This window comes from Camarhynchus parvulus, chromosome 26 (assembly GCF_901933205.1).
Source record: "Camarhynchus parvulus chromosome 26, STF_HiC, whole genome shotgun sequence".
NCBI classification, from domain to species: Eukaryota; Metazoa; Chordata; class Aves; order Passeriformes; family Thraupidae; genus Camarhynchus; species Camarhynchus parvulus.
Window position 1 is genome coordinate 1,881,162 of NC_044596.1, and position 27,206 is coordinate 1,908,367.

Below are 27,206 nucleotides of genomic sequence, written 5' to 3' on the forward strand. Positions count from 1 at the left end.
TGTGTGTGCCCAGGGATGAGCAAGCACACACACGTGCAAGGCCCAGAACTCTGTGTGTGTGTCTGTGTGTGCTCTGAGGGGTGTCCCTGCCCATCCAGGGGTGTTGTGTGTATGTTCACACGTTCACAAGTGCCCAGGGGTGACCATACACATACAGGGGGTGTGTGAGCACACGTGCACGTTCCGTGTGCATGCATGCACAGCTGTGTGTGTATTTACACACGTGTGCCACGGCTGCCGGTGCCCAGGCTGACCGTGGCCATCCAGGCTGGTGTCTGTCCCTGGCACATCTGTGCAGATGTGTGTGTGTGCGCCCAGGTGAGCCCACCGCGTGTGTTTGTGATAACGGGGGCTCACACACGCGGTGCCTCGGGCCGAGCCGATCCGATTCCGGGAAATCCGAGCCCATCCCATCGTGACCGGGCGGCTCCAGCCCGACCCGAACGGCGCCAATCCGAGCCCAGCGGTGACGAGTCCAACCGCCTGAACGACCCGAGCGGTTCCGATCGGATCCAGCCCGACCCGCGCGGTTCCGATCGGACCTGAGCGGTTCTGCTGGGACCCGAGCGGTGCCGATGGGACCCAGCAGTGCCGGCCGGTGCCGCTCGGTGCCCTCCCGGTGCTGGCCCGGCCCGGGCTCCGCGGGGCCTGGCGGCTCGCCAATGCTTTCTCAGAAACCACATGCTGCCGCGGCGCTATAAAGGGGAGCGCGGCCGCGGCGGCGGCTCAGCCCGGCCCCGCTCGGCCCCGCCGCTGCCGCCGTCTCGCCCGCTCCGCCCGGCCCCGGTCCCACGGCAGCCCCCATGCCCCGCCTCGGAGCCAAGGTACGGCGGCCCCTCCCGCTCCCCGCGGCCGCGGAGAACCCCCCTTAACCCGGCGCCCGCTGCCACCTGTGCGGGAGCGGCGGCCCCCGGTGTCCCCTGCCCCCGCGGCGGGTCCCCTCCTCCGGGGGTCCCGGCTCCCGGCGGGAGATGCTCCAGCCCCGTCTCGGTTGGCGGTGGCAGCCCCGGACCCGCGGGGTAAAGCCGCGGCTCCAGCCCCGCTTCCCGAATCCCGGTTCTCGGTTCCTGCCTCCAGCCCGGTCACGATTCCCGGACCCGGAGTGGGGAGGCCCCGGCTTCAGCCCCGGCCGGTCCCCGGCCCCAGCCCCGTCCCCGGCGGGGGGATGCTGCAGTCCCGGCTCCATTCCCGGACCTGCGCGATGAGGCTCCAACCCCCAGCCCGTCCCCAGCCCCGTTCCCGGCTCTAGCCCGGTTCCCAGCCCCGTTCCCGGCTCCAGCCCCGTCCCCAGCCCCGTTCCCGGCTCCAGCCCCGTCCCCAGCCCCGTTCCCGGCGGGGTGAGGCTCCGTTCAGCCGTGGCCACATCTCGGCGGTGGCCCGGGCGGCATGTTGGAGTTTCACAAGAGGGGAGGATTCCTGGCCATCATTCAAGGGAAATTCCCCCCACCCATCACCCAGGCACCCTGTCCCTGCCGGTGCCCCGGGAGGCGGGGGTGCGCCCCCACCCCAGGGTCCCCGCCACCCCCTCCTCGGGAGTCTTGGCGCTGGGACAAGCCCCGCTTCTCACCGGGGTCCCGCCACGGATCGGGGCCTCCCCGCTTCTTTGCAGGGGGATTGGGAGGGAAATTTGGGACCAGGCCAGAGCTGCTGCATGGAAAGAGCCCGGCGGGTGCAGCTGGGGGGGTCTGGAGGGTGGGAAGAGGATTTTTGGGGATGGGTGGGTCAGTGTGTCAGATGGGCTCTGGAGAGCCAGGGCGGAGGAGGAGATTTGCAGGAGAGACGGAGAAATGGTGCGGGAGAGGGGAGAGGGGCTGGATCAGGAATGTGGAGGTGGCCAAGAGCCACATCCAGCCTTGTGTCACCGGGCCTTGGGAAATTCCCTGCTGACCTGGAGCTCCTAAAAATAGCAGGATGGGGATAGGCGCGGGGTTGGAGGACCACAGTGGGATTATCCTGCTGGACCGTGGCCAAGTCCCGGCTACCACAGAGGTGGTCACGCTGCGGGGTGGTGGAGAGGGGCAGGGGGCTTGGCGTGTGTGTGGGTGATCCTTGCTTCAAACTCTTCCCGTGTCGTGCTCAGGTGTGCCTGCTCCGCTGCTCCCTGCTGCCGTCCCTCCTCCTCCTCCTGCTCCGCATCCATGAGACGGAGCAGAACAGCTACTGCGAGCAGATCATCACCGAGAGGCACCTGGCCGAGCTGGAGGAGCTGGTGAGTGCCCTGCCGGGGCTGTGCCGTGCGATGGGGGCTCATTTGGGGCCAGACGGGCACAAAGCAGCTCTATTTTAGTGCTGAAATACGGAAATGGGGCGATTTTCAGCTGCCCTAGTGAAGTGATGGTACCCAGGAGCTGAGCATCCCTGGGCATGAGGGACAAGTGGGCACCGGAGGGTGACAGATGTCATGCCTCTATCAAGGGTGGCCGTGGAAAAGTGACGCCAGGAGGAAGGAGAGGAGATGGAAGCAGGAGCGAGCCCGGGAAGGGGACAGGAGCGAGGCTGGGTGGGTGCAGGGGCGCGGGGGAAGCAGCGGAGGGGCCGGCGCTGCGGGCTGCTGTGCTTTTTTGGGCGGCTGCGCAGGGGTTAAGCAGAGGAATCCGGCTGCATTCCTGAGTCCAGCTGCTTGCCTGGAAGCTGGGCTGGCAACGGGGCTGTGGGTGGGTGGCAGGCAGCGAGGGGGGCCCGGCCGGGCTGGGCGATGGGGCCGTCATCCCGCCCAGCCCGTGGGCAGCTCTGGGTGCTGGCAGCCGCCCCGCAGCACGGCCAGCCCTGCCCCAGCGGATCCAGCTGCCGGGGCCCTATCTCTGTCTCCGTGGCCCTTGGCTCACCTCCGAGCGGGGAATCACGCGGATGTTCAGGGGAGAAGCGGGAATCGGGGGCACGCAGGGATTTGCAGGGTTGTCGCAGATTAAATTCTGCCTGCAGCAAGAGGGGTGTGCGGGCGAGGGACGGGAGCGGCGCCTCCGAGTCCCCGAGAGCTCTCCGAGCTCGGTGTAACCGCCGTGTCCGGGCTCGCTTCACCTCTTCCTCTTTAACACCGAGCTGCGGGGCCAGGAGCCTCTGGTCCGGGCGAGCTCGGCTTCCTCTGCCCGAGCCCTCCCTGCTCAGCACATCCCCGGAGCCTTTGCTCTCCGCCCAGGGATTAAAACTGGGTCCGCGGCTGTGGGAGAAAGGGGACGGAGCAGGTTTGAATGGAAGATGTGGTTTTCCTGCTGGGGATTGCAGCCCTCTCCTCGCCGATGGAGGAGCTGGCCCTCGCTGCAGCGCCTGCAGGATAATGGAGCAATTGTTTCCGGGACGGCATCCCAGCCTAGGAGGAGAATTGCCGGCCGGCAATTCTGCCAGCCCTCGCCCTCCCAGCCTGGGATGGCAGCCCGGAGGGAGAGCGTTTGGTTCGGGTGGGTTTTTCCTCCCGTTGGAAAGGGTCGTGGCATGGGCGGCCGGCAGCGCTGCGTGTGGGACCCCGGCGCTGTGTGATCCCGGAGAATGTGTGACCCTGGTGTCACGGCCACCTCCTGCACCGCAGGATGCTCTTTTGCAGCCTGGATTTAGAGGAGAGAGTGGCGCGGGAGAGAACCGAGGAGAATTAAGCAGGGCTGGGCTCTGCTGTGGCGCTGGCAGGAAGAGGAGGAGGAGGAGGAGGAGGAGGAGGAGGAGGAGGAGGAAGAGAGGCGGGGTGGGAGCAGGCAGGGAAAGGCAGGAGAAGGTCTGTGAATTGGGGAGTGCAACATCCTGATGGGAGCAGGAATCCTGAGCTCATTCCTGCCACTACATCAACCTTAGGGATGTGTGAGGAGGAGTGTGGGACGGGATGAAGCAGGAATGGGAGCAAAGTCCTCCTAGCCCTGTGGATCTGGGGGTCTCAGGCACCCCATGCCCAGACCATGGCATATCTGGGGCTCAGTGCTGTCCCTGGGGATGTGGGTGACATCCTGCTTTGTCCTTCCAGGCTGACACCCAGATGCAGCACCCGGGCAGGGTCTCCTTCATGTTCATTGACAAGATGCAGTTGGTGAGTGGTTCTTGCTGGGGACAGTAGGGGACAGGAATTAGGGCGGGCTGGGGCATGGTGGGGGTCCCCAGATCCCCACTCTCCCCTCTCATCTCCCTTTGCAGGAGACAGCCCAGGAGGGACCCATCCTGCTAGGCCAGGTGGCTTCCAAGTCCCACTTTGGGAACCTTGTGGGATTGTAGAAAGGCCTTCGGTGCCTCTGTGCCTCAGTTTCCCCAGGCAGAGTGGGACGCCCATCCGGTCACCACTGTCACTTTTTGTCCCCGTGTCCTTGCAGAACGACTCCACCTGCTATGTGAAAGCTGCTTTTCCCCTGATGGGCAAGATCCTGGACAGAACAGAGTTCAAGGAGAACTCATCCAACGCCAAGAAGATGAAGACTGTGCGTGACATGTACAAAAGAATCGATAACAACGTGGACCCCTGCATCAGGGAGGAGGATGACGAGGAGAGAATGGTACAGTGACCCCAGCCTGGTGGGGCTTTGGGCCTGGGTCCTCATCCTGGGGTGAAACGGGATGTTCAGAGCATCCTGGGGTGCAATGGGGTGTGCAGAGCATTTTGGGGTGCAATGGGATGTCCAGAGGATCCTGGGGTGAAATAGGATGTCCAGAGTGTCCAAGGGTGAAATGGGGTGTGCAGAGCATCTTGGGGTGCAATGGGATGTGCAGAGTGTCCTGGGGTGAAATGGGATTAGCAGAGCATTTTGAGGTACAACGGGATGTGCAGAGTGTCCTGGGGTGAAGTGGGGTGTTCAGAGCATTCTGGGGTGAAATGGGATGTTCAGAGTGTCCTGGGGTGAAGTGGAATATCCAGGGCATCTTGGGTTGCAATGGGGTATGTAGAGTGTCCTGGGGCGCAATGGGATGTGCAGAGCATTTTGGGGTACAATGGGATGTGCAGAGTGTCCTGAGGTGCAATGGGATGTTCAGAGTGTCCTGGGGTGAAGTGGAATATCCAGAGCATTTTGGGGTGCAATAGGATGAGCAGAGTGTCCTGGGGTGCAATGGGATGAGCAGAGTGGAGGGTCCTGGGGTGCAATGGGATGAGCAGAGTGGAGTGTCTGGGGTGCGATGGGATGTGCAGAGCATTCTGAGGTGCAATGGGATGTGCAGAGTGTCCTGGGGTGCAATGGGATGTGCAGAGTGCCCTGGGGTGGGTGTGTGGCAGGGCTGTGGAGCAGAGCAGAGCTGGCGTGTGCATGGACAAGGAGCCACGAGGAACCAGCAAGTCCTGCCTTGGGAGCACTGTGGTATCTGTGGGGGTGACACTGGGCGGTCATGGAGCTGATGCTGAGCCTGGTGCTTCCTCCAGCTCTCACAGATGTGCTTCAAGGAGTTCACCACGTCCCCCTATGAGATGCTGGTGCTGGTGAAGGATTTCTTCCAGGACATCAAGCGTCTGCTGCAGGAACAGGAGACTTTTGCGAAGGACTGCAGCCACGTTTACCGCAGGGTGTGCCTGGGACCCAAGAAGGCTGGATCCTCACCAGGTGAGATGCCAAGGCTTGGCCTCTGCCCAGAAAACCTGTGCCAGTCTGGGGGGCTTGGGCTCGCCTGCATGGAGCACCTTAAGAGTCGTGTGTCTGTGGGTGTGGCACGTGTCCGCCTTGGCACCTTTCCTGCATCAGTGAGCTCTGCATCAGTGTCAGGGGACAAGGGGCTGGCGGCCATTTGAAGGTGGGATTTGGGCTAAATCCTGCTGGAAGCAAGGCAAGGGAGAGATGTGAGGGGGACCAAGGAGGCATCGGGCTCTGTCTCAAAGCCCCGATGCCGGGTGGAGCATAACACAGAGAAACGGAGGGACTGCTGTGCCACCAACACGCTGCATGACCTTGGCTGTGTCACTTCAGCTGCCTCGTGCCTCAGTTTCCCCTGGCCAAGCCTTCGGGGCGAGTGTTGCTGCCGGGGTGGAGGAGCCCTGTGTTGCCATCCGCGCTTCCGCGAGCGCCCGTGCTGTGTTTGCATGGAGGAGATGTCCCACTGTCAGCCCGTGTCGGAGCTGTGCCACGTCCTTGTGCCGTGGGGACCTTAAGCGTGGCTCTCTGGCTCCTGCAAGTTGTGAATAACCCACTGCCATCAGCTCAGGGGAGCCGGTGACTCGGGTTTGCTTCATCCCACCCGCTGCTTGTCCCCCTCACGCTGCTCCTGCCTGCTCCCTGCCCCTCCCTGGCTCTCCCATTTTTTGAGAGGCTGTTTGACCTGCCTGCCCGGGGCTGCGGGGAGGGACGGGGACAGCGCCCCCGACCTCAGATCTGCTGCCTGTGCCCCTCTTGGAGGCTGGTGACCCCACGGCTGTCTCTTCTCTCTCCTTCTTTCAGGTGTGGGGACAGATCCTGACTGCAATTGCCTGTCCCCTGCCCTCCCTTCTGCCACCCAGCCCTCCCTCTCTGCTGCCACTGGCAGGGACGCGGCACCCGCTAGCACCCGGGTCCCTTCCAACCTCCTCCATGCCACCCTCGCTGACTTAGAGGCCCCATCTCAGCCCCCCAGTAGCACGGACGGGGGCTCAGGGACCGAGGAGGTCCCGGCTGCCGGGCTAGGTGACACAGCGCTGGCCCCCGGGATGAAGCAGACAGCTCCAGGCAGCAGTGCCGAAGCCCTCCAGGATCCGGCCGGGACGCTGAGCCTGGCGCTGGGCAACATCCCTGTCCTCCGTGGGGATGGAGAGCTGGTGGAGTGGGGCACCGGCCACCTGCCGCAGGATCCAGGCCAGCAGCGGGGAGGCTCCATCCTCCCGGAGCAGCGCGGCGGGCTCAGGACCAGCCCTCCGACAGCATCGCCCGGCGCAGCCCGGATCCGTGCCGCGGCCGCGGTCACACAGCTCCGCTTCTCCAGGATGGCCCCGGAGCTGCGAGCCCCGGGCAGCGCCAGGGCCAGGCCGTGGGGCTGGGGGCTCAGCCGGCTGCGGGGCCCCGAGGATGGCGGCGGGGCCGGGCCCAGCTTTGATTCTGGCTTTGTTCTGGGCGCAGAGCAGCGCAGGAAGGAGCCGCCCGCCAGGGAGGGCCGCCAGGAGCCCCTCATCTACATTACGGTGGCCAGTGTGGTGGCCGTCCTGCTGGCCACGGGAGGGCTGCTCTTCTACAAGTATAAATCCAGGGTAAGACCCCTCCTCGTCTCCTCCCCGGGCACCGAGATTCTCTCCTGCCTCAGTTTCCCCACTTGTCTCTTGGCCAGTGTGGGTTAAGCCCCATTTTCCCCATAATTTTTGGGGTAAGACCCTACCTTGTCTCTGCCTGGGCACCAAGATTCTCTCCTGCCTCAGTTTCCCCACTTGTCTCTTGGCCAGTGTGGGTTGAGCCCCATTTCCCCCATAATTTTGAGACTGGGGGACAATTAATTGGTGGTGTTGAACGTGGTGGGAGGATGTTATTTGGGAGATTTGCCACCCTGCCGCTGCAGCCTCCTCCCCTTCCCCGGGGCTCATTTCCCTCCCTCCACACAGGTCCTGCAGCGGCCGCTCGAGGATGGAGGCTGCGACCCCGAGGAGCCGGAGAGGAGGTGGGTGTGACCTTCATGGGGGGCTTTGGGGACCCCCACCCTGGGCAACCCTGCTCTAAACCCCCCCATCTTTCTGTCACAGGGCGCTGCAGGGAGCAAGGGAATGTTCAGAGCTGGAGACTCAGGATCTCTGAGGTGATCAGGGGCTGGGTGAGGACAATCTTGTGTCCCCATTGGTGCTGACCTTGGCCATGGGCAGGGAAATTCTGGGTGGGAAGACACGGACAGGAGCAGGTCTGCGCCCCAGCGCTGCCAGCATGTGGTTTCGCAGCTCGTTAATCCATTACTGGCACTTTCTTAATATACATAGTATTTTTTTCCTGTGGTTTTCGTGTGTTTCTCCCCACGCTGCCCTCCCTGGCAGAGCCCCAGCTCCCGCTCATCTCTCTCCTCCTTTTCCCAGGGCCCCAGGCAGGATGTGAAGCTGCTCGGGGGACGGATGCGGACGGAAGGAGGGTTGGCACGCGCCGGCCTCGCCGCGATCCCACCGTGATGCTGACACTCCCTCTGCCCTTGCCCCGTGCCCGTGGCCAGAGACTGCAAAGAACTCCCTGGCAGGGACAGAAGGATGGGGGGATGTGCCCTGAGTGGGACCCCTGGGCACCAGGAAGCGAAGGGCTGCAGCCATGCCTGCAGGCTGGCGTGATGCTGCGGTGCTGAGCAGGACCATGGAGTGCTGGATGTGGGTGATGGAAGCTGATCCCACTTGGACACGGCCAGAGCTGGATGAAGATGGAAGGGATCGGCTCCCCAAGTCCTCTGGCTCTTCTCCCATCCCAGCAGAGTGGGTTTGGAGCAGCACCCATCGCCCCCCTTCACCCTGCCTTTCCTGAGGCTTCAACTGGAGCATCCTGAATTCTGGGGGGGCCAGTCCTGAGACCCCCAGCCCTGACTTGCAACTCAAACCCTCACACTGTGAATATTTAAAGCCCACCTGTCCCTGCACAGGGCTGGGTTTGGGGTGACCCTTGGCACCATCCCCTTGGCTCCTGTTGTTAGGGCTTATTTTTTATTTTTTAGTAGAGTGGATGAAAGTCTTTATCCTGCACAAGTGTTCTGGAGGGGCCGTGTGCCCCTCACAGGGTCCTCACCACGAGCTGGCCTCGCTGGGATTCCATTTCTTTGGTGACTGCGCTTTGGAGAAGGGAATGGGGCTGGGAAAGATGGGATCCACATGGGTGTAAGAGCTGGAGCTGCCCCAGCTGGGCACCCGGGGGCTTCTTGGCACAGCCCCACTCCTGGGCTTTGGGAAGAGCCAGGTTTGGGACACACCAGCCCTGGAGATGCCCCAAAATCCAACGGCTCCCTCCAGCCCCGGATGAAGCGTGGCCCGCGCTGCTCTGGGAGTTTCAAGCATTATTTTTATATGAAGGATGAAAATATGGACAAACCCGACTGTTTTTAAAGAAAGCATCATTATTAATTTGGGGTTTTATATATATAAATATATAAATATGTGTGTGTATTTATGACTGGCAGAAGGAGGGGGTTCCTGGGCGAGGGACTGGTGTAAATCAGGATAAAAGCCCTGATGCAGCAGGAAGTCTGGGGCCAAACTCCTGGTGGTGTAAGTCACCAGTTTACACTGTGGAGGAGCTGCTCCTGGGGGAGAAAACTTGCCTTTACCCATGTTGGATTTATTTTGCCTTTTTTTTTTTGTTGTTGTTGTTGTTGATGTTTGGTTGGGGCTTTTTGTTGGTTTTGGGATGGGTTTGTTTTTTTTGGTTTTTTTTTTTTATACAATGAAATCCTGAAATATTTTATACAAAGGCATTTAAAAGTCTATTTAAAGAAAATAATGGAAAACAACTTGTATATTTAATATTATTAATAAACAGAGAGGTGTAGGTTGGTGTGAGTGTGGGATGCAAGGGGGGACTGAGCTGTCTCAGCCCTGGGGTCCCTGAGGGGGTGACTGGGGCTGACTCCTGGTTTTGTTGTTACCCTGACCTGCTTCCCTGTGGATGCATGTGGGAGTTCATGGCCACTGGAATGAGGGCAGAGGGATTCATCTGCCCTTCCTGCCCCAGCTCTGCTGGCATTGCTGAGACCTCCAGGCACCGACTCTGCTGCTGGGGGCCCCCCAAAATCTGTGTGAACGGTTGGGAAGCAGCTGTTTAAAGCAAACACACTTGAGGCAAAGTTTCCTGGAGCACTTTGCCTCGAGTGACAGTCCTGGAAGAGGCATTTCCTCCCCTCCTGCTGCTCCCCCTGCTTCCCTTCCTTCTTTCCAGGAGCAGGGGAGCCCCACGTCCTGCTCCCCCTGCACACATCCAGCATCTCCAGGGGGATGCCAGGGGGCTCCCCCACCACCCTGGGTCCCCACCAGCCCGTGGGGTGTGCAGGGTGAACACCCCCATCGCTCATCCAGGGGGGTGGCACGGGCAGGAGGGGATTTGGGAGCGTTCTGCGAGTGCCAGGGCTGAGCTGCTGCCCTTGTTTGCTGACAATCAGGATTCCTCGAGGCGAGCTGACTCAGCCCAGCCCTTCCTCTCCCCAGCAGCAGGCCGGGGTTTCCCAGGTCCACATCCCCTTCCCAGGGAAGTGGGACCTATATATATCCTGCTGGACCCGTGCCACGGTCATTATGGTCACATTTGGGGGGTGTTTGAGGCCAGAGGCTGCTCTTAGGGGTGGGCACCGTGCCCAGGTTTGGGGGTGCTGAGGGCAGCGAGTCCCTGGCCTGCTCCAGGGTGCTGCAGGATGCTGCAGGATGCTCCAGGGTGCTGCAGGATGCTCCAGGATGCTCCAGGGTGCTGCAGGGTGCTCCAGGATGCCCCAGGGTGCTCCAGGGTGCTCCAGGATGCTCCAGGGTGCTGCAGGATGCTCCAGGGTGCTGCAGGGTGCTGCAGGATGCTGCAGGATGCTCCAGGGTGCTGCAGGGTGCTGCAGGATGCTCCAGGGTGCTGCAGGGTGCTGCAGGGTGCTGCAAGATGCTGCAGGGTGCTGCAGGGTGCTGCAAGATGCTGCAGGATGCTGCAGGGTGCTGCAGGGTGCTGCAAGATGCTGCAGGGTGCTGCAGGGTGTTCCAGGGTGCTCCAGGATGCTGCAGAATGCTGCAGGATGCTCCAGGATGCTCCAGGGTGCTCCAGGGTGCTGCAGGATGCTCCAGGATGCTGCAGGGTGCTGCAGGGTGCTGCAAGATGCTGCAGGGTGCTGCAGGGTGCTGCAGGGTGCTCCAGGATGCTCCAGGGTGCTCCAGGGTGCTCTGGGCAGCTCCACAGCAGCACAGGAGAGGGTGGCTGGAGCTGGATGATGACAGCCTGAAGCTCTGGCAGAGCTGGGGGGCAGAGGTGGGAGCATGCCAGGCTGCCTGGCATTTTTTATTTTTTCATGAGTCCCCAGCCCCTCTGTACTTACACCCCACAGTCCCTCACCCCAGGCTTTTTCTGGCTGCTCTGTGTGCTGTAAAAGCACCTGGAAAATGCAGGAAAAAAGCTGAACTCTGCCTCCCTGCCCTCGGGTTCAGGCCAGGAGGGTCCCTCTGCTCCTCATGCTCCCAGCTGATGCTTTTTCCCCACCCCGTGACCGGCCTGTGTGGGGGGCAGGATGGGATTCCCTGCCCCGGGCACCTTCCACCCCCAGCCCCTGCAATCTGGGGGCAAAACCTGCTCTCACTCAGGAACCCCACGGGGCTCCATCCCTGTCCCTCAGCACTCGTAGGGGAGGGTAGAAAGGAACCCCCCATGCCGGGGGTCCCCCCTGGGGTCCCAAATGGGTGTTGGCACTGCAAAAAGGAGCTTGGATGGGATGAGAACAGAGGGTTGGGGGAAAAGATGGATGGTGGGAGGGGAAAGCATCAGCCAGGACCTGAAGCATGGGCTGGCATGCAGTGGCACAGACTGTGGTCACCGGGGGTCCTGGGGGTCCCCCATACCCCTGCTGCTTGTGGCATTGGCAGGGCTGGGACATCTCAGGCTCGTCCTGTTGTTCCAAAACCTCCCAAGAACTCGGAGACCCCCCCAGCTGTGCTGAGACCCCCGGCAGGAGCCCCCAGAGAGCTCTGCCCGCCCTGGCAGCCTCCGCAGCGCCACCGCAGAGCTGCTGACGGGGCAGGAGCGGCGGAAAGGCCCCGCGGGCCCGGGGCACGGCGGCTCCGGGACAGGGGTTTGGCCCAGGAACTGCTGCAGGATTTGGGTGCCCAGAGGCCGTTTTGCGGCCAGACAAAGTGATTTTGGTTAAAAACCGTGATCTGCTCTTTCCCCCGTGGGTTTTAACCCACACGCCGATGTTTTCCCAGCTTGGATTTTAAGTGAAGGAGGAGCAGGGCTCAGGCCTAACCCCTCCCGGCTGCCTGGGGGGCGCTTGGGGATGGGGTCGGGGTGGCCCCCCCGCATGTCAGTCTGTCCTGGAATGTCCCCAGAGCCCGTGTGGGGGACTCTCTGGAGCCGGGACCGCGGTCCGGGATGCGGATGGGGCCCCTCAGTGTCCCTGAACCGGGCACAGGTTGGTTGTGAACTCCCCGGAATGCAGAGCCCACACACACCTGGGATGGGCACACACACCTGGGATGGGTACACACACCTGGGATGGGCACACACCTGGGATGGGCACACACACAGGGATGGGCACACACCTGGGATGGGCACACACAGGGATGGGCACACACCTGGGATGGGCACACACACACACACACCTGGGGTGGGCACACACACAGGGATGGGCACACACCTGGGATGGGCACACACACACACACACCTGGGATGGGCACACACACACCTGGGATGGGCACACACACAGGGATGGGCACACACCTGGGATGGGCACACACACACACACACCTGGGGTGGGCACACACACACACACACACCTGGGATGGGCACACACACACCTGGGGTGGGCACACACACACAGGGATGGGCACACACACACATCTGGGGATGGGCACACACACACCTGGGGTGGGCACACACACACAGGGATGGGCACACACACACATCTGGGGATGGGCACACACACACCTGGGGTGGGCACACACACAGGGATGGGCACACACCTGGGATGGGCACACACACACACACACCTGGGGTGGGCACACACACACCTGGAGTGGGCACACACACACACAGGGATGGGCACACACACACACACACAGAGGGATGGGCACACACCTGGGGATGGGCACACACAGGTCTGAGACCAGACACACTTCTGGATATTTTATTTTTTCACCAATTTACTTTTACCTATGTTTTATTTAAACTATTTGTTTTCCTAATTAATTGTGTTTTTTCTTTCTACTTTATTTCCTCCCTCTGAACAAACACAAATATTTTTTTACCCTGAAAATCCCCATTCTTCAGCTTCAGCTTTTATTTCCCAATTAATGAATCAATTAATTTACATAATTATTTACTTTCTGTATTTATTGAGAAAAATTATGTATATAAATTTATATAATTTATGAATTAAATGTATATAATTCAGTTATTCAACATATAAATGTAAGCAAATTATATATATGCATAAAATGAATTTATACAAATTTTGTAGTTTTATGATAACACAAATGTAAATGTATATAACTTATAAATAAATTAACATATATAAGGTTATATGTTAACCATATATATAACTTGTATATAAGTTATAAGTTAACATAGATGATGTACATAATTTTTAAATAAATTAACATATTTTTACACATTTTTATATAATTAATATGGTTGCTATTGAATGTATAAAATTAATCTTTATCATTATTTCATTTAGTCTAAATAATTAATTTAATTAGCGTTAATGTTTAAATATAATGCCTATATAAACATTTCTATATAATTTTATTTATGTAATTATTGCGGTTAATTGGGATTTGGCCGGCGCTGAGGTTCCACGCCCCAGTTTGACCACGCCCCCAGTTTGACCACGCCCTCACACAATGACCACGCCCACGTGTCGTGACCACGCCCCAACACATCTGGTCCGCCGATTCGCCTGCTTCTTCTTCCGCTCCCCGCGGCCTCAGCAGCCCGGTGGGTGCGCGGTGACGTCACGGCGCAGTGACGTCGCGAGGCCCCGCCCCTGGCGCGGCGGCCGCAGACCCGCCGCAGGCACCGCGCCGGCGGCAGCGCAGCGAGCGTGAGGGACCGGCCGGGCCGGACCGAGCCGAGCCGAGCCGAGAAATTGTGGCGCGAGAAGAGGGCGGAGGGAGACGCCGAAAATATCTGCGAGCCGTAGCCGAGGCGAGCCGAGCGAGCCGAGCGGGGAGCGGGAATCAGAGCCGTACCGGGAGCAGACCCGTCCGGGGTGGACCCCGTCCGCCCCGCCGGACCGTGTCCCCTTTCGTCCCGCCGGCGGCCGCGGCCCGCTCCGCGTTCCCCTCCGCATCAGGATGTCGGTGCCGGAGCCCGCCGGCGGCGAGGAGAAGCAGGCCAAGGAGGTGGAGGACGCCGAGACATATTCCTTCATGGCCACCGTCACCAAGGCACCCAAGAAGGTAGCGGGGGGAGCGGGGAATCACAGCCCAGTGGTCTGGGGAGCACAGCCCCGTGGTGCTGGGGGGAGGACCCGTGGTTACGGGGGGAGCGCAGCCCGTGGTGCTGGCGGGGCACAGCCTGTGGTGGGAGCAGGGAGCAGCTCCCGGCTGGGGAGCACAGCCCGTGGTGCGGGGGGAGCACAGCCCATGGTTCGGGGGGAGCACAGCCCGTGGTGCTGGGGGAGCACAGCCCGTGGTGCTGGGGGAGCACAGCCCGTGGTTCGGGGGAGCACAGCCCGTGGTTCGGGGGAGAACAGCCCGTGGTTCGGAGGGAGAACAGCCCATGGTTCGGGGGGAGAGCAGCCCGTGGTTCGGAGGGAGAGCAGCCCGTGGTTCTGGGGGAGAGCAGCCCGTGGTTCTGGGGGGAGAGCAGCCCGTGGTTCTGGGGGAGAGAACAACCCATGGTTCGGGGGGAACAGCTCCCGGCTGAGGGGTGAGAACCCCCCGGTCTAGGGGCGGCAGTAGCCCCTGGTCGGGGGGCCCAGCCCCGCTTGGGGTGGGGGATGCAGCCTCCGGTTCGGGGAGCAGCCCTCGGCTGGGGGAGGACATGACCGTGACCCGGCTCTGGGAGGAGCAGCCCCACAGGTGGGGATTGTGCTGGGAAAGCTGGAACTGATCCAGTGTGACAAGGACTGGGAAGCGGGGCTTGTCCCCATTCAGTGGCAAAGAGGGAGACTGGTACCCGTGAGGGGGCTGGGCCAGTCTGGGGGTGGCAGGTACTGGCCAGGGGGCTGCTGGCCCAGTTTGGGGTGGGAGGGAAGGGCTTGGGTACTGGGGACAGAGGGATCTGTACTGGGGTACAGCCCTGGCCTGCATGGGGCTGAGGGGAGGAGCGGTACCTGCAGGGCAGTTCTGGGGGGCTGGGGCCTGAGCAGGGGCCTCAGCTGTGCCATAGGGGTGCAAGGGGACAGTGACCCCGGGAAGGGGACAGGAAGGGTGGGCCCCTTGTGTGGGACTGTGGGGTGACAGGGCTTTGTGGTGGGGACAAAGCATGGGGGATCTGTTATATGGGAAGAGGCAGAAGCAGCAACCTGGAATCCGCTGTGGGTTACTCAGGAGGGTGGCCAAGAGATTTCAGAGTGTTGAGTTTTTTGGGACAGGGATTCTGTTGGAGGTGTGGGTGGGAGCACCTTTGGGCCCAGGAGGAGGATGCCGAGTCTCCTCAGTCCCTGTCCGTACCTGAAGGCCTCCCAGGAGCTCTGGGATCTCCCAGTGCTGCCCCACAACCCTGTGGGGTGCTCAAATGGCACCGAGGGTGGGCAAGTGCTGGTCTTGCCACTGCAGCAGGGTGCAGGACCCCAGTGACCTGGGGATCTGTCCCTGTGCTCTGGGCTCAGTGCTGAACTCCCAGTGCTGTCAGGGAGGCAGATCCATGTTCCAGGCCCTGCACAGATCTGTGCAGCTGAACATTGTGTTCTCCTCGGGGCTGCAGCCGCCTGGAAGCGGTGGATGCGAAGGCGGAGCAGTCAGAATGGGAACATCCTCATTCTTTGGGGGGATCTCTCCTGCCTGCTCTGGCCACGGGTGGCATTGGGGGGTGTCTGACCCTTGGGCAAGGTCAGCTGGATTTGAGGTGTCTTCCCTCCCAGGGAGCAGGGGTTGGAGACTAGGCCCTGTTTATCTGGGCTGTGGACATGGCCTGGAGGAACGAGCAGAGGAATGTGGGGCTGGGATCTGCGTCTTCCAGCAGTGGCTCAGCACAGTTCCAGCTCAGGGATTGTTTTTACCTTTTCATAACCATCATCTCTGTCAGAGAGACAGCACAAGGCTGCTCCAAGGGGACAGCAGGCTGCTAATCCTGGAGCATCCCATGGAACCAAAATACCTGTGGTAAAAGAGAATCCATTGAGCATCCTCAGAGACAAGTTTGCCATCCTCTCAGGAGGATGAGATGTTGTATCCCCAGAATTTTCTGCTGCAGACTTGGCTGTGCAGCGTGAGGAGCCTTGGTTGGACTCGGTGGCTGCTGCAGCTTTTCCTGGCTGGGTGAGGATATTGAAGGTGCCCAGAGCGACACACGACATTTGAGGCTGATAACATCAGAGATGGGAGCGAGCTGAGCTGAGCTCAGGGAACAAATTGCTCCGGGCTCCTGTTTTCCTTGCCTGGCTAGTTCCTGCAAATAGTGCTGGGGAAAGGCAGAGGCCTTGGCAGGAGGATGAAAGACCAAGGAAGGGAGAATTGCTCTCCTGAGATAAGCTGTTGAGTGCCCCCAGCTCTGATGTCTCAGAACAGGATTGCAATTAAGCCATTAAAACGCCCTTCTGATTCCCTGCAAGTCAAAGTGGTTTTTGTGCCAGCTGCCCTGGACCTCCTGGCATGGTCAGAGGCCAGTGGAGATAGTGGAGAGAGATGATTTACCAGCATGGATGTGGGCAAGATAGTGCTGTGCTGCTGAAGCACATCCCTCCTGGGTTTTCAGGCTCCTTGAACTTTGCTGATGCAGTTTGTGTGAGGTGTTTGGAGTTGGGGAGGGTGGGAATGTGGCCAAGCTCAGTGCAGGCTCTGTCTCTCCCTGTGAATGGCTTTTCAGAGGATCCTTAACTTGTGCTGGAGCTTGGGGAAAGTGCCAGTGTGAGCCCACAGCGTCCAGCCCAGGACCTGCAGGAGCATCTTGGATGCAGCTGCAAGCACGTTGGGCCCGTGGGTGATGTGGAGAAGTTGGTGTCTCCTTGTTGGGGTCATCTGGAGCTGGAAGTCAGCCGCTGGCATTGCTGTTTCCTCTTGTCAGGGACTTAAGGTGAAAAAGTGAAACAAGCAGGGGGTAAGAGATGAAGAGATTCAACGATCAACTCCAGGCTGGCTCAGTAGAGGTGAAAGGAGGAATAGGGACATTTTCCCCCAAGAGCTGGGATTTCCTGGCTCTGCCAGAGCTCCCTTTTCACTGCAGTTTGTGGTGATTTGTCAGCATAATGACCCCGGTTTGGCCAGGAGTGCTTTGCAGGCAGAGGTGAGCGAAGCTGAGTTTAGCACCATCTCCAGCCACGGCTGTGGTGTTGCTGGGGAGGACTGGGAATGCTGAGGCTGGTGGCTTACCCAGTTTAGTGAGCATGGATGTGGAGATGACGATGGCAGAGCTCAAGGACAGGTTGTGCTCCTCCAGATCCCTGTGTGCCATCACTGCTGCGTCTGGGCATCTGCTCTCCTGCCTCCCTGGAGACTGCAGGTGCCCTTGGCAGCCGTCGCTTTCCCCATCCACGTCAGCCGGGCGGCGGAGCCTTAAACTCCCAGCGAGCCAAGCTGGGGTGCCCTGGAGTGGGAAGGACACGGAGAGGGGCACCGTGCTTGTGGCAGGGCAGGGGGCTTGGCACGTGCTGTCCGTGTCTGCCACCTCTCCCTGCTGTGTCCTTGTCCCTCTGGCATCGCTGCCTGCTGGGCTCCTCCACACCTGGCTGCTGGCAGACAGATGGACGCTGCAGACGGATCTTTCTCCTGCAGCATTGCTGGGCTCTGAGATGGGCTGAAGGCTCCGGTGTGGTTCTGGGGAGGTGAGTGGGGTGGCATCCCCGTGTCCCTGGAGCCGGTGTGGGTGCATCGGGGCGGCTGCGGCTCCGGCGGGATCCCGCCCGTGGCAGGGAATGCTAATGCACAGCGCCGCAGCTTTGCGGTGGCAGCCAGCCGGCTGCTGCCTGCTGTGGGGGTGGCAGAGATGGAGCAGGGAGAAGCTGGGGAGGGGGGGATGGGGCCTGTGGGGAGCTGCTGGCCCCTGGGGAGGGCTGGGTGTGCTCTCCAGAGCATCCTTCCCGCTGTTGCTGTCTGCAGTGGCCTGCGCACCGCTGACCTTGCTGCAGCCGCCTGCATCCCTGCCCTGCACAGCCCGTTCCCAAAGACCTGTTCCTGCCCCACTTTGCTCTGTCATGACTTATCCCAGGTGCCTGCAGCTTTGCCAGGCTGGGTGATACCTTCCCCTTGGGGCTGTCAGGGGGACGAGACTGCCCTTGTTTGTCCTGACAGAGCTCCTGTAGCCATTCGTTTTTCCTGTCCCTTTAATTTAATTCCTTAGAGTGGCTGCTCATAAATCCTTTGTGCCTTTGTGAGCCTGTCTGGGGCCATGGCTACCACCTCCTGTCCTGCTGTTCTGCAGGCACAGTGCACCTGGCTCTCCTTGTTCCTTTGCCCACATCTTCACTTCTTTGGTTCCTTGCTCTGAGTTTTACCTTCTCATAGTGAGATGCTTGGGCTGAGATGAGCTCATCATCCTCTGTGGATGTCCTGAGAGGGTTTGGCCTTTCCTGGGGTACAGGAAAACCCTAAGAAGTGAGGAAAAAAGCACAGGGGTGTTTGGAGTGAATTACCAGGGCTTGGGACAGCCAGGTCACTCCTGGTGCTGTGTTAAATGATAGAATCCTAATTTTTTCTAAGTTGCTCTTGGGACCTTCCCATTGTTTTGGTGTTTTGGAGGGTGTCCCTGATGTCCATGGGGAGGCTTGTGCCAGTGCCCCAGCGCTGGGCAAGGCCAGAAGACACTTAATTGAATTGTTGAACCAGAGAGGGGGAAGAAAGGAGGTTTTTGGGGTTTGATGGGTACAAACCATCTTCAAAATGATGTGCCCGAACCTGTGGCTTTTGCTTTCCCCTTTTCTTCCTGCATCCCTGAAGGAGGCTGGGTTTCCACTCTTATGTGAACCCTTTGGAGATGGGAGAAGAGTTGGATATCCATTCTTCCCAGTCTTCAGAAGCATCTCCTGTTATCTTTTAATGGTGTGGGGGTGGAAACCACCCATCCTGGGAGCCCCCTTCCCATGTGAACTGCCAGGTCTGGAGTGTGGGAAGAGAGCTGGAGCAGGAGCTCAGTGTTTTGTTTTGACCTTCCCTGAGATGCCAGGTTATCTTCTGCTGGGGACTGGCCTACCACAATACTTTCTCTGGGAACAGTTTTCTCTGTGCTTTCCAGCCTGTGCAAATGTTGGAATGAGTTCCTGTGCTCCCTCCTAGATGTTGAGGCTGGGGTTTTTCACTCTGAAAATCAGGTTTTCAAGGTCAGGTTGGAGTTAATCCTTTGCAAGTGGGGATCCTGTCTGTGTTGCTCCTCTGAGGAACTGGTGGGTACATTGTGGAGCAGGAAATGTATGGAACCTCAGCACTCAGCCTGAGGGATTTGCTTGTGCCTGGCTGTGGTTTTATCAGCAGGAGTTTCCTGTGGGTGACAGTCACATTTGCAGAGGGCTCAGTTATGTTTCCTGCTGAGCCCTTTGATCAGAGCTGCTTATCTGGGGCCTCTGGCTCACCTTCACTCAGCACACGGTGGTGACATTGCAGGTGACTGTCCTGGGACCTGCTGGTGGCCCCAAGAGCCCTCAGTGTGAAGGACTTTGTGCCAGAACTTCTCCCACAGTGAGCCTCGGTGAGACTCAACAGGAGTTGAGTCTGTAAGGGGCTGGGAGAAGAGTCAGGGAGCCCCACCAAGGAGGAGCATCATGGTGACACCTCAGCAGGTTGTGTGGAGCCCCTTCCCAGGGCACTGCATAATTCCAGGGGCTTGAGCACCCTGAGCAGTGCTGGAATCCACTCTGCACCATCCCTCTCTGCCCACATCATCCCTGCAAGCTTCCCTGGCATGGTTAACCCTTGGGTGCTCTGGCACATCTTGGTTGATGGCCCAAAGGTCCAAAGAGGAAGCTGCTGGTTTGGAAATGGTTTGATTGGAAGGGACCTTGAAGATCACCCAGTTCCACCCCTGCCATTACACACCCCTAATCCCAGTGCTGTTAATCAATTTTGGAAGCCCTCTCCACAGCCTCAGGTCAAATGCAGTGTTCTCTTGCAGGTCTGTGCATTTCAGCACAGAAAGTTTAAAATTCTCATTATCCAGGGACAACTTCCACTACCCCAGGTTGCTCCAAGCCCTGTCCTGGCCTTGGACACTTCCAGGGATGGGGCAGCCACAACTTCTCTGTGCCAGGTCCTCCCCACTCTGACAGGGAAGAATTTGGGCTGTTTTTTTGGCAGCTGCTCTCCCCATGGGTTCTGCGCCTCTGAGCCAGCAGGATGTGGAAGCTGAGGCCAGTCCTGCCTTTTGGAGCTGCCCTCACTGCCCTGTTGACTTGGGCTGCTTGAACTGTGAATTTTAATTACACTTTGGGATCAATACGGTGGCCTTGGTAACGAGCTTATTGCTGCTGCAGAATCTGTTTACTTCAGGTTGGTGACAGCCAAAGGACTGAGGTGGCCGAGGACATGATGTTCCAGCTCCTTGAACAGGCTGCATTGTAATTGGGGTGAGGCTCCTGCAGCCCTCAGAGCAGGGTGCAGCTTCCCTTTGGCTGCCCCCACAGAGCTGGAGCTGCCTGGCAGCACCCATTGCTGCCTGCCTGAGGAGCTGCCTGCCTCAGGAGCCAGGGTTTGGGTGGGAGTGCTGGAGCCTGCTTTATCTGTGTGCCGTGGGTGGAGGGCATCACTCCTTCTGGCCCTTTTCAGTGAGAAAAAAATTGGGCAGCCTGGAAAAGGAGGCTCCTTGGGGCTTTGCCTTCCTGAAATTCATGTTTTAGTGTCATCCTTCCAGATGAGGGTGAGGTTCAGCCTGTGTCTGCTGTTTGCTGCCTCTCCTCCTTTCACCTCCCAACAGGGAGCTCCGGATTTCACACATTCCTGCACTGTGGGGAGAATTTTGCATCCAACCTGGGCATGTTTTGGAGCAAGAACATCTGGCTGATCCCTGTTGACCTTGGAGCTGTCAGCATCTTGCAGGCAGCACAGTGTCTCCTACAGTAACTAACTCCTTCTCCAAATATTCTCTGAGCTTGCCATCTCCACAAGGAAATCACTTCCATCCCTCCTTCCTCTTTAAAAGAAAGGGGCTTCATGGAATCAGCCCTGTTTGCAGGAAAAGGTTGGCTTTGCTGTGACACAAGTCTGATGTTTGTCCCTCCTGGTGGTGATTCCTCAGACTCCTGAGCAGGGAGGAGCCCATGCTGAATCCTGAGGTTTCTCCTGCTTTGCCTCTCACCAGATGTATCAAAATCCAAGTAATTTCCAGGGCTGAAAAAAAGTCTATTGGTAAATGAGGAATGGGCAGCTCCAGTGGAAATAGCACTGTGAGAGGCTTTGGGAGTCAGGGCAGGGGGAGAATGGGTTTCCAGTTTTCCAGAACAGGCTGCTCCTGTTTTCATGCTGATCCTGAGGGGTGTTTTCCCTTAAAGCTGTGCCACAGGGATGGAGGATCAGCTAAGGGTACCTGAGAATAGCTGGAGCCTCTCCTGAGTGGGATTTGCTGGTTTGGTTTTTGAAAGAGCAGTCGGAGTCTTGGAATGCTGAGATTCTCCAAGGCAGTTTGGGGGGAGAAGAGGAGGCAGGTGGGGTGCCCAGAGTGCCAAAGGGAGTGATTCCTCCCCCAAAACACAGGGGCTGCTTTAGGATTACAGAGCAGAAGTTTGGCCTTCTCAATTTGTTTTTTGTTGTGGCAAGCCCTCCCTTCAGACCATGAGGTGTTGCTGAAGGAGCTGTTTGACAGTGTTTCCAAGTGTTCCCTTGGTCTCCTACAACTGTGCTTGGAGAGGCATTTTCTAATTAGTTTAAAAATTGATGCTAATTAAAGCTGAGTCCCTCTCAGCTCTGACAGACAAACACATTTCCATGGGCTTCCAGCTCTGCCAGCGGGCCTGTTGGAGGCCAGCAGTCCTCAGATTGCCCCATAAGCTGCTGGGAGTGATTTAACCCCCACTCATGGAATAGGGAATGGTTTGGGTTGGAAGGGTCCTTAAAGCTCACCCAGTTCCTCCCTCTGCCATGGCTCCCAGCCCCATCCAGCCTGGCCTTGGACACTGCCAGGGATGCAGGGGCAGCCACAGCTGCTCTGGGCACCTGAGCCAGGGCCTGCCCACCCTCCCAGGGAGCAATTCCTTCCCAGTATCCCATCCATCCCTGCCCTCTGGCAGTAGGAATCCATCCCCTTGCCCTTGAAGGACATGACCTGGTATTGCTTGTGCAGTTCCTCCAGTGTGGTAACTCCAATTAATTCTAATTTTCCTACTGCCCAAACACATGCTGTGCCATAGGCTGGGTGGGTGCTGGGGAGGAATCCAGAGGTGAGAAATCTGGGCTGGCTTTAGACCAGTTGCTGTTTGCCCATTCATGGGGATCATGGGGTTAACCTGTGAGACATGACCTGAGTTCACTGCACTTAGGGATCCCAGACATTGGACTTGTGCTGTTCCTGCCAGGAAGGAGATATCCCTGTGTGGTTCAGGAGATATCCCTGTGTGGTTCAGGAGATATCCCACTCCATCAAAGCCAGGCCCAAGCCTTTGCCTCAATTCCTGCAGTCCAAGGGCTAGTTGCCTCCTTATCTGCTGGTGGGGAGCTTTCCCTCTGCTCCTGCTGGAGCACACCTTTGACCTCCAGGTGTTTATGAGGCAGATTTATCCCCAGTTACTATTTAACACTCAAAATGACATTTCTTTTATTGAATCCCTCCTGTTTATTTTTCCTTTAACTGGCATTTACAGTGATTCCCATCATGACTGAAATCTTGTGGTGATTTCCAGCCTAGTAACCTTTGGAATGGGTCTCTTTCTTTCCTGGTGTTTCTTTTTCTCTGCTGAGTTTAGAGATTCATGTGGAAGTCCTTAATTCTCCTCTTGGACTCACAGAACCTTGGTTTCGTGGTTTTTTTTCCCCTCAGTGCTTTACCCAACCAGCTTTTCTCTGGCAGTGGAAGATGGATGTTGGGATCAGGGCTTGGCTGCTTTGTTTTGCCAGAACCTCAGTGCCCTTTTACTTCTTCACTGGGAACAGTGTAAAGGTTTCCAGGTGGAGATTTGGCTGGGATTCCTGCTCAGGGAGTTGGTGGGGAGAGTGCCAGGCAGGTCAGTGCCTCTAGGGAGAACAGCCTGCCCTGTGAGCCCTGTGGGAGTGAGAAATAGATCCAGGGGCACCAAATTCCCCATGGCTGTACTTCCATGCACAGAGCAGCACACTCAGGGAGCTCTTCCAGCTGTGATGTCTGAATGGGGCACTTGGGATTTCTTTCAAAGTTGGGGGAACCACCAGGAGAAAGTTCTCCTCTTGCCAAGGCCACACCTGGAGCAGAAGCCGGTCCTTTTTCCTGAGGGTTGTTTCACTCCCAGCTCTCACAGAGCCCTTGGTGCTCAGGCTGTGGAGGACCAGGAGATGCTTGCTGAGCAGCTCTCCTGCTCTTCCAGCAGGAGTGGTGGGGTGAAGCAGTGAAGCACTGCTGGGGAAAATGCCATGGGCTCTGGCTGGGGTTTTGTTTGCTGCTGGGAGGATTTGAACTGGGAGTCTGGTGGTTCTTCCATGGGTTGGCCATAGCCTGATGTGAGTTTGTGCAGCCCTTTGCTATCCATGTTTGCACTGGCGTGTGTGACCAGAGCTTGGAGGTGGGAAAATGGGATGATTTGGGTCACAGAACCAAATCTGCCTCCAGACCTTCCCCTCCCCAGTGCTTTGGGGGTGAGGATGGTGAGTTGTCAGGGTGAGAGTCTTGCTGGTCCTGATCCCCCATCCCTCTTCTCCAAGCACCTTGTTTTTCCTTTCCTTCCATCCTTAAGGAGTGCTATGATCCAGAAATACCCTTCCAGGCTGGATAACCTCCCAGGAAAAGAACCCTAAAACACTCCCTGTCTGCCTTGCTGATTCCCACCCCAAAAATCCGTGTCCTGTTGGATTGTGGAGCAGGAGCCATGTCCCCTGTGTGTCCCCTGTTCCCAGGCTCATGTCTAGACACTGTCCTGTGGGAACAGGGGCTGGCTCTCCCAGCCTGGTAGCAGAGCACAGGGGGCCTGAGGACAGGGCAGCCAAGTCCTCTAAACAAACCCAGTGGCCTGGCATGGCCACGGTGGGCATGGGGCCAGCTGCAGGGGCCAGCACAGGGACACACACTGGGAGCATTGGGAACCTGCAGCTGGTGGGGTTGAGATGGCCTCAGGGAAGCAAACGTGGCAATAGCTCTTTTTCCCACTCAGGAAACTCGGGGTCCCCTCTGGGATCTGGGTGGCTGTGAAAACAGCATGGGACAGTTCTGTCCCTTCTCTGAGGAGGTGGCTCAAGCAAAGCTGCTCCTCTCTTCTTTTTGACCTGGAATGAAGGAGAACTCTGGTTTTCTGACTTCTTTTCCCCTCTGCTGGTGGTGCTGAAGGGCCTCATTCCCTGGGATGCCTCTGCCCTCCCTGGATGCTGTGCTGAGTTGCTTCTACAAATCATTGGGTTAGAACAACTTGTCCTTTAGAAGTGCCTGACCCAGCTCCTCCTGAGGAAAAACCAGCAGCTCTCTGTCCTTCTGCAGATAAGGAATCCTTGGAGACTGAAACCTGAAGGTGCCCATCTCCAGGTGGGCAAAACCCAGCCCTGCTCTGAGCTGCTGCTCCTGTCTCATGTGGGAGCAGGGCTGGTGAGCAGGAGGAGGATGCTTGTTTGAGCTGTAAAACATTCCTTGTCTGGCTGAATTTCCAGGAATGACAAAGAAATGATGAACTTAAGAGACAGGTCACGTCAGGGCTGCCTTGGCAGCATGGGCATCCAGCAGTGCCCTCCCAGCCTCTGCCAGGGAGTTTTTGTTTGGGAGAACATACAAAATCAGGGGAACTGGCTGTACTGAATAGTTCTGATCCCTGCTGCTGATTTTTTGCAGCCAAAGGAAAGGGCCCAGGACTGGATCCTTCCAGGCTTTCTCCTGGGAGGACAGAAGTGGGTTGCAGAGACTCTTCTGCTTTAGAGGTGGTTGTGTGGCTGTAGGAATGTGCTCTGCTCCCATTTTGCTGTTCCTCCCTGGGCAACTCTGCTGTGTCCTCACATCCACGGATGTCAGACTCAAAAGTCTGGAGGGTTTTAGATGGTTCATTGCTTCCTGCTTATCTTAGGTGATGTGTGGAGCCTGCTCCTGTCTTCACTTATCCAGGGCAGAATTGGCTGGGAGGACACTTTTCCCATGGCTGTGTATGTGCTGATGCTCACATTGTCCCTAATAATAAATAATAATAATAGTAAAAGGATTGCTGAAGCAAACCTGGGGGTGCTAGGAATAGAGCCTGGAGCTGCTTCCCAGCCTGTGTCCTTTCCCCTGTGGAGCCTGTGCATTGATGAGCCATGTCAGCTGTGAGTTGGTGGATGCTTTCCAAAATCTCTGTTCCTTCCACAATCTGCTCCTGCTCTCCCCCAAGGCTGCATGGGATGCAGTCAGGGATGTGTAGGACACCAAAGGAACTTAAATGACCTATCTGGAGCTGTTCTTGGTGTGGAAGAAGTGTTAAAATGAAAAGTGGGATTGTCCTGTGCGAGAGGGACATGCTGGGCTCATCCTGGAGCCGGGGAGTGGAATTTTCTTACTCTGTCAGCTCCAAACACTGCTCTCCTGGCTGACCTCTGGGAAAGTGCTTGGGATCAGCCATGGAGGATGGCACACCCTGCAGTCACGAGCTCCCAGTTTGGTGAGGTGGTACCAATCCAGACCTGCAATCTGTTTGTCCTCCCTGTGTCGTAATAATTAAACAAACGAGGCTGTGTGTGCTGGGGACACTTGAGCTGCTGGGTTTGGTGCTGCCCCACCAATGTTCTCAGTGGATTTATCCTTATGCCCTGGAGAGAAGCTTGTTCAGGCTGGTCTTCAGCTTCCTGGTGGTTTGGGATGCTCTGGGCAGTGTGGCCAAATAGGGTGGACAGTGCTCCCTCAGCTCCAGCCCTGGAAAGGGTGGTTTGAGCTGAACATGAGCGGCTGTTGTTGGGAAATGTCAGATCTGCCTGGGAATGGGCACAGTGGCAGTGGGTTTCCCAAAGGGAGAAAATGTCCTCCTGGCTTGGCTGCTGTCACTGGGAGCAGGCAGTGCCCAGCAATGCTCTGGAAGAACTTGGCAGGTGATGGTGGATCCTGCTGTTTTCCTGCAGAACATATCCCAAAATCCCTGCTGCTCCAAGTGAGGAACTGCTCATTTGGCCCCTTAGCTCTCCAGCCCCTTCTTCTCCTTTTCCAGGCAGTGATGCTGAAAACCCCTGGCTTCATTCCTATGCAGGGAAATGGGTGCTGTCTTGTTTTCCCTACTTGACCACGAATTTCTGGGATGAAAAAATATTTTCCTTGCTCTTAAACCTTTGTGCTCCACCCGGTTGGAAAAGCTGCTTCCAGCAGGATGAAGTTTGGGATACAATTCATCTCCGTGCTCTTGAGAGCTGGACAGCCCCAATCCTGCTGAGCCAGGGAGCACTAACCCACAGCCCCCCAGCTGGGAATGCTGTTCATTCCAGTTGCCATGACAGGCAGAGGGATTAGGAGATTTTCTCTGTCTCCTTAATGCAGCTCGAGCTGGGCACGTGGAGGGCACTGGTCACGCAGCTCTGCTGTGGCGCCTCGCCCCAGCTCCCTGCGCTGCCCCTCGCGCTGCCGGCACAGCGGAGATCCCCCGGGCAAGGAGGGCTTGGATGTTCCCATGGTTCCTCAGGTTTGGGTGCTGTTCGTGGTGTTTGATGATAATTTTAGCCAGGACAGATTTTGCTAAGCTGGGGAGTTCAGCTGAGCCCTGGTAAAGCCACGGCAGGGATTACTGGGGGTAATTCAGCACTTGGTTTGCTTAGCACTTGCTTTTTCTCTCCCCTTGGATTCAATCTCCTCATTCCCATGTTTCTAAACCTGCTGTTTCTCTTGCAGGGTGGGGTTGTGCCTCAGAGCTGGCTCAGCACTCGCAGCTGGAGCCCTGAAGGGGAGGTGGATTGTGTGGGACATTGTGGGACTGGGCAGTGCAGCATCCCTCTATCCCTCTTCTCTCTTTTCCCTCTATCTCTCTTTTCCACTGCATCCCAAAGGAACTTTGCTCCATGAGACCATCCAGGCAGCACATTTCCCTGAAGGGAATTGCCCTGTCCCAGAGCACACATGTCCTGGATGCTGCAGGCCATGACAGACCTGCACCCTGGGCTGGAGCACTGGGCTTTGTTTTTTCCCTCCTGGGTCACCTCTTCCCTGGAAACCTTTCCCTGAGATACAGAAAATTCCTCAGCTAACACTTTAAGCTGTTTTAATGCCAGCAGCTGTTTTATAGAGAATGTTTTTTTATACCCTCTGGTTTGATGAGCTGCCAGAGGAAGAGCTTGATGTGAAGGCATGGAAATCTTGTGTCCTGAAATTGCTGATGCTTTTTCTTCCTTGGAAGTGCCCATGAGCAATACACTGGTGTGGAAGTAGCACAAGCCTATCCCAGGCTCTATGGGGAAGATTGTTCCCAGGAATAGACCTTGAGCAAATTCCAGCCACACCATTCCTTGTTGGGAATCCTGCCAG

The 27,206-nt window shown here is 57.8% G+C and overlaps 2 protein-coding genes across 4 annotated transcripts in view; both read left to right on the forward strand.

Annotated features, from left to right (window-relative positions):
• Window positions 1-734: 734 nt before the first annotated feature.
• Window positions 735-9,150, forward strand: CSF1 (colony stimulating factor 1). Of its 2 annotated transcripts, none has more exons than XM_030965754.1 (9): window positions 735-824; window positions 2,081-2,209; window positions 3,947-4,009; window positions 4,287-4,466; window positions 5,324-5,501; window positions 6,330-7,108; window positions 7,454-7,509; window positions 7,592-7,659; window positions 7,913-9,150. In XM_030965754.1, exons 1-8 carry the CDS (start codon window positions 804-806, stop codon window positions 7,641-7,643), a joined length of 1,458 nt encoding a protein of 485 aa, XP_030821614.1. In that variant the 5' UTR covers window positions 735-803; the 3' UTR covers window positions 7,644-7,659; window positions 7,913-9,150. The 2 variants fall into 2 exon arrangements, with proteins under 2 accessions (XP_030821614.1, XP_030821612.1); XM_030965752.1 differs by having other exon boundaries at window positions 7,592-7,644.
• A 4,589-nt stretch (window positions 9,151-13,739) lies between these two features.
• Window positions 13,740-27,206, forward strand: part of AHCYL1 (adenosylhomocysteinase like 1) — a 28,826-nt gene continuing 15,359 nt past the window's right edge. For both annotated transcript variants that reach the window (XM_030965867.1, XM_030965868.1), the window contains exon 1: window positions 13,740-13,945. In XM_030965867.1, the coding sequence (XP_030821727.1) occupies window positions 13,841-13,945 (105 nt within the window). In that variant the 5' untranslated portion in view covers window positions 13,740-13,840. The remainder of the gene's footprint in view (window positions 13,946-27,206) is intronic.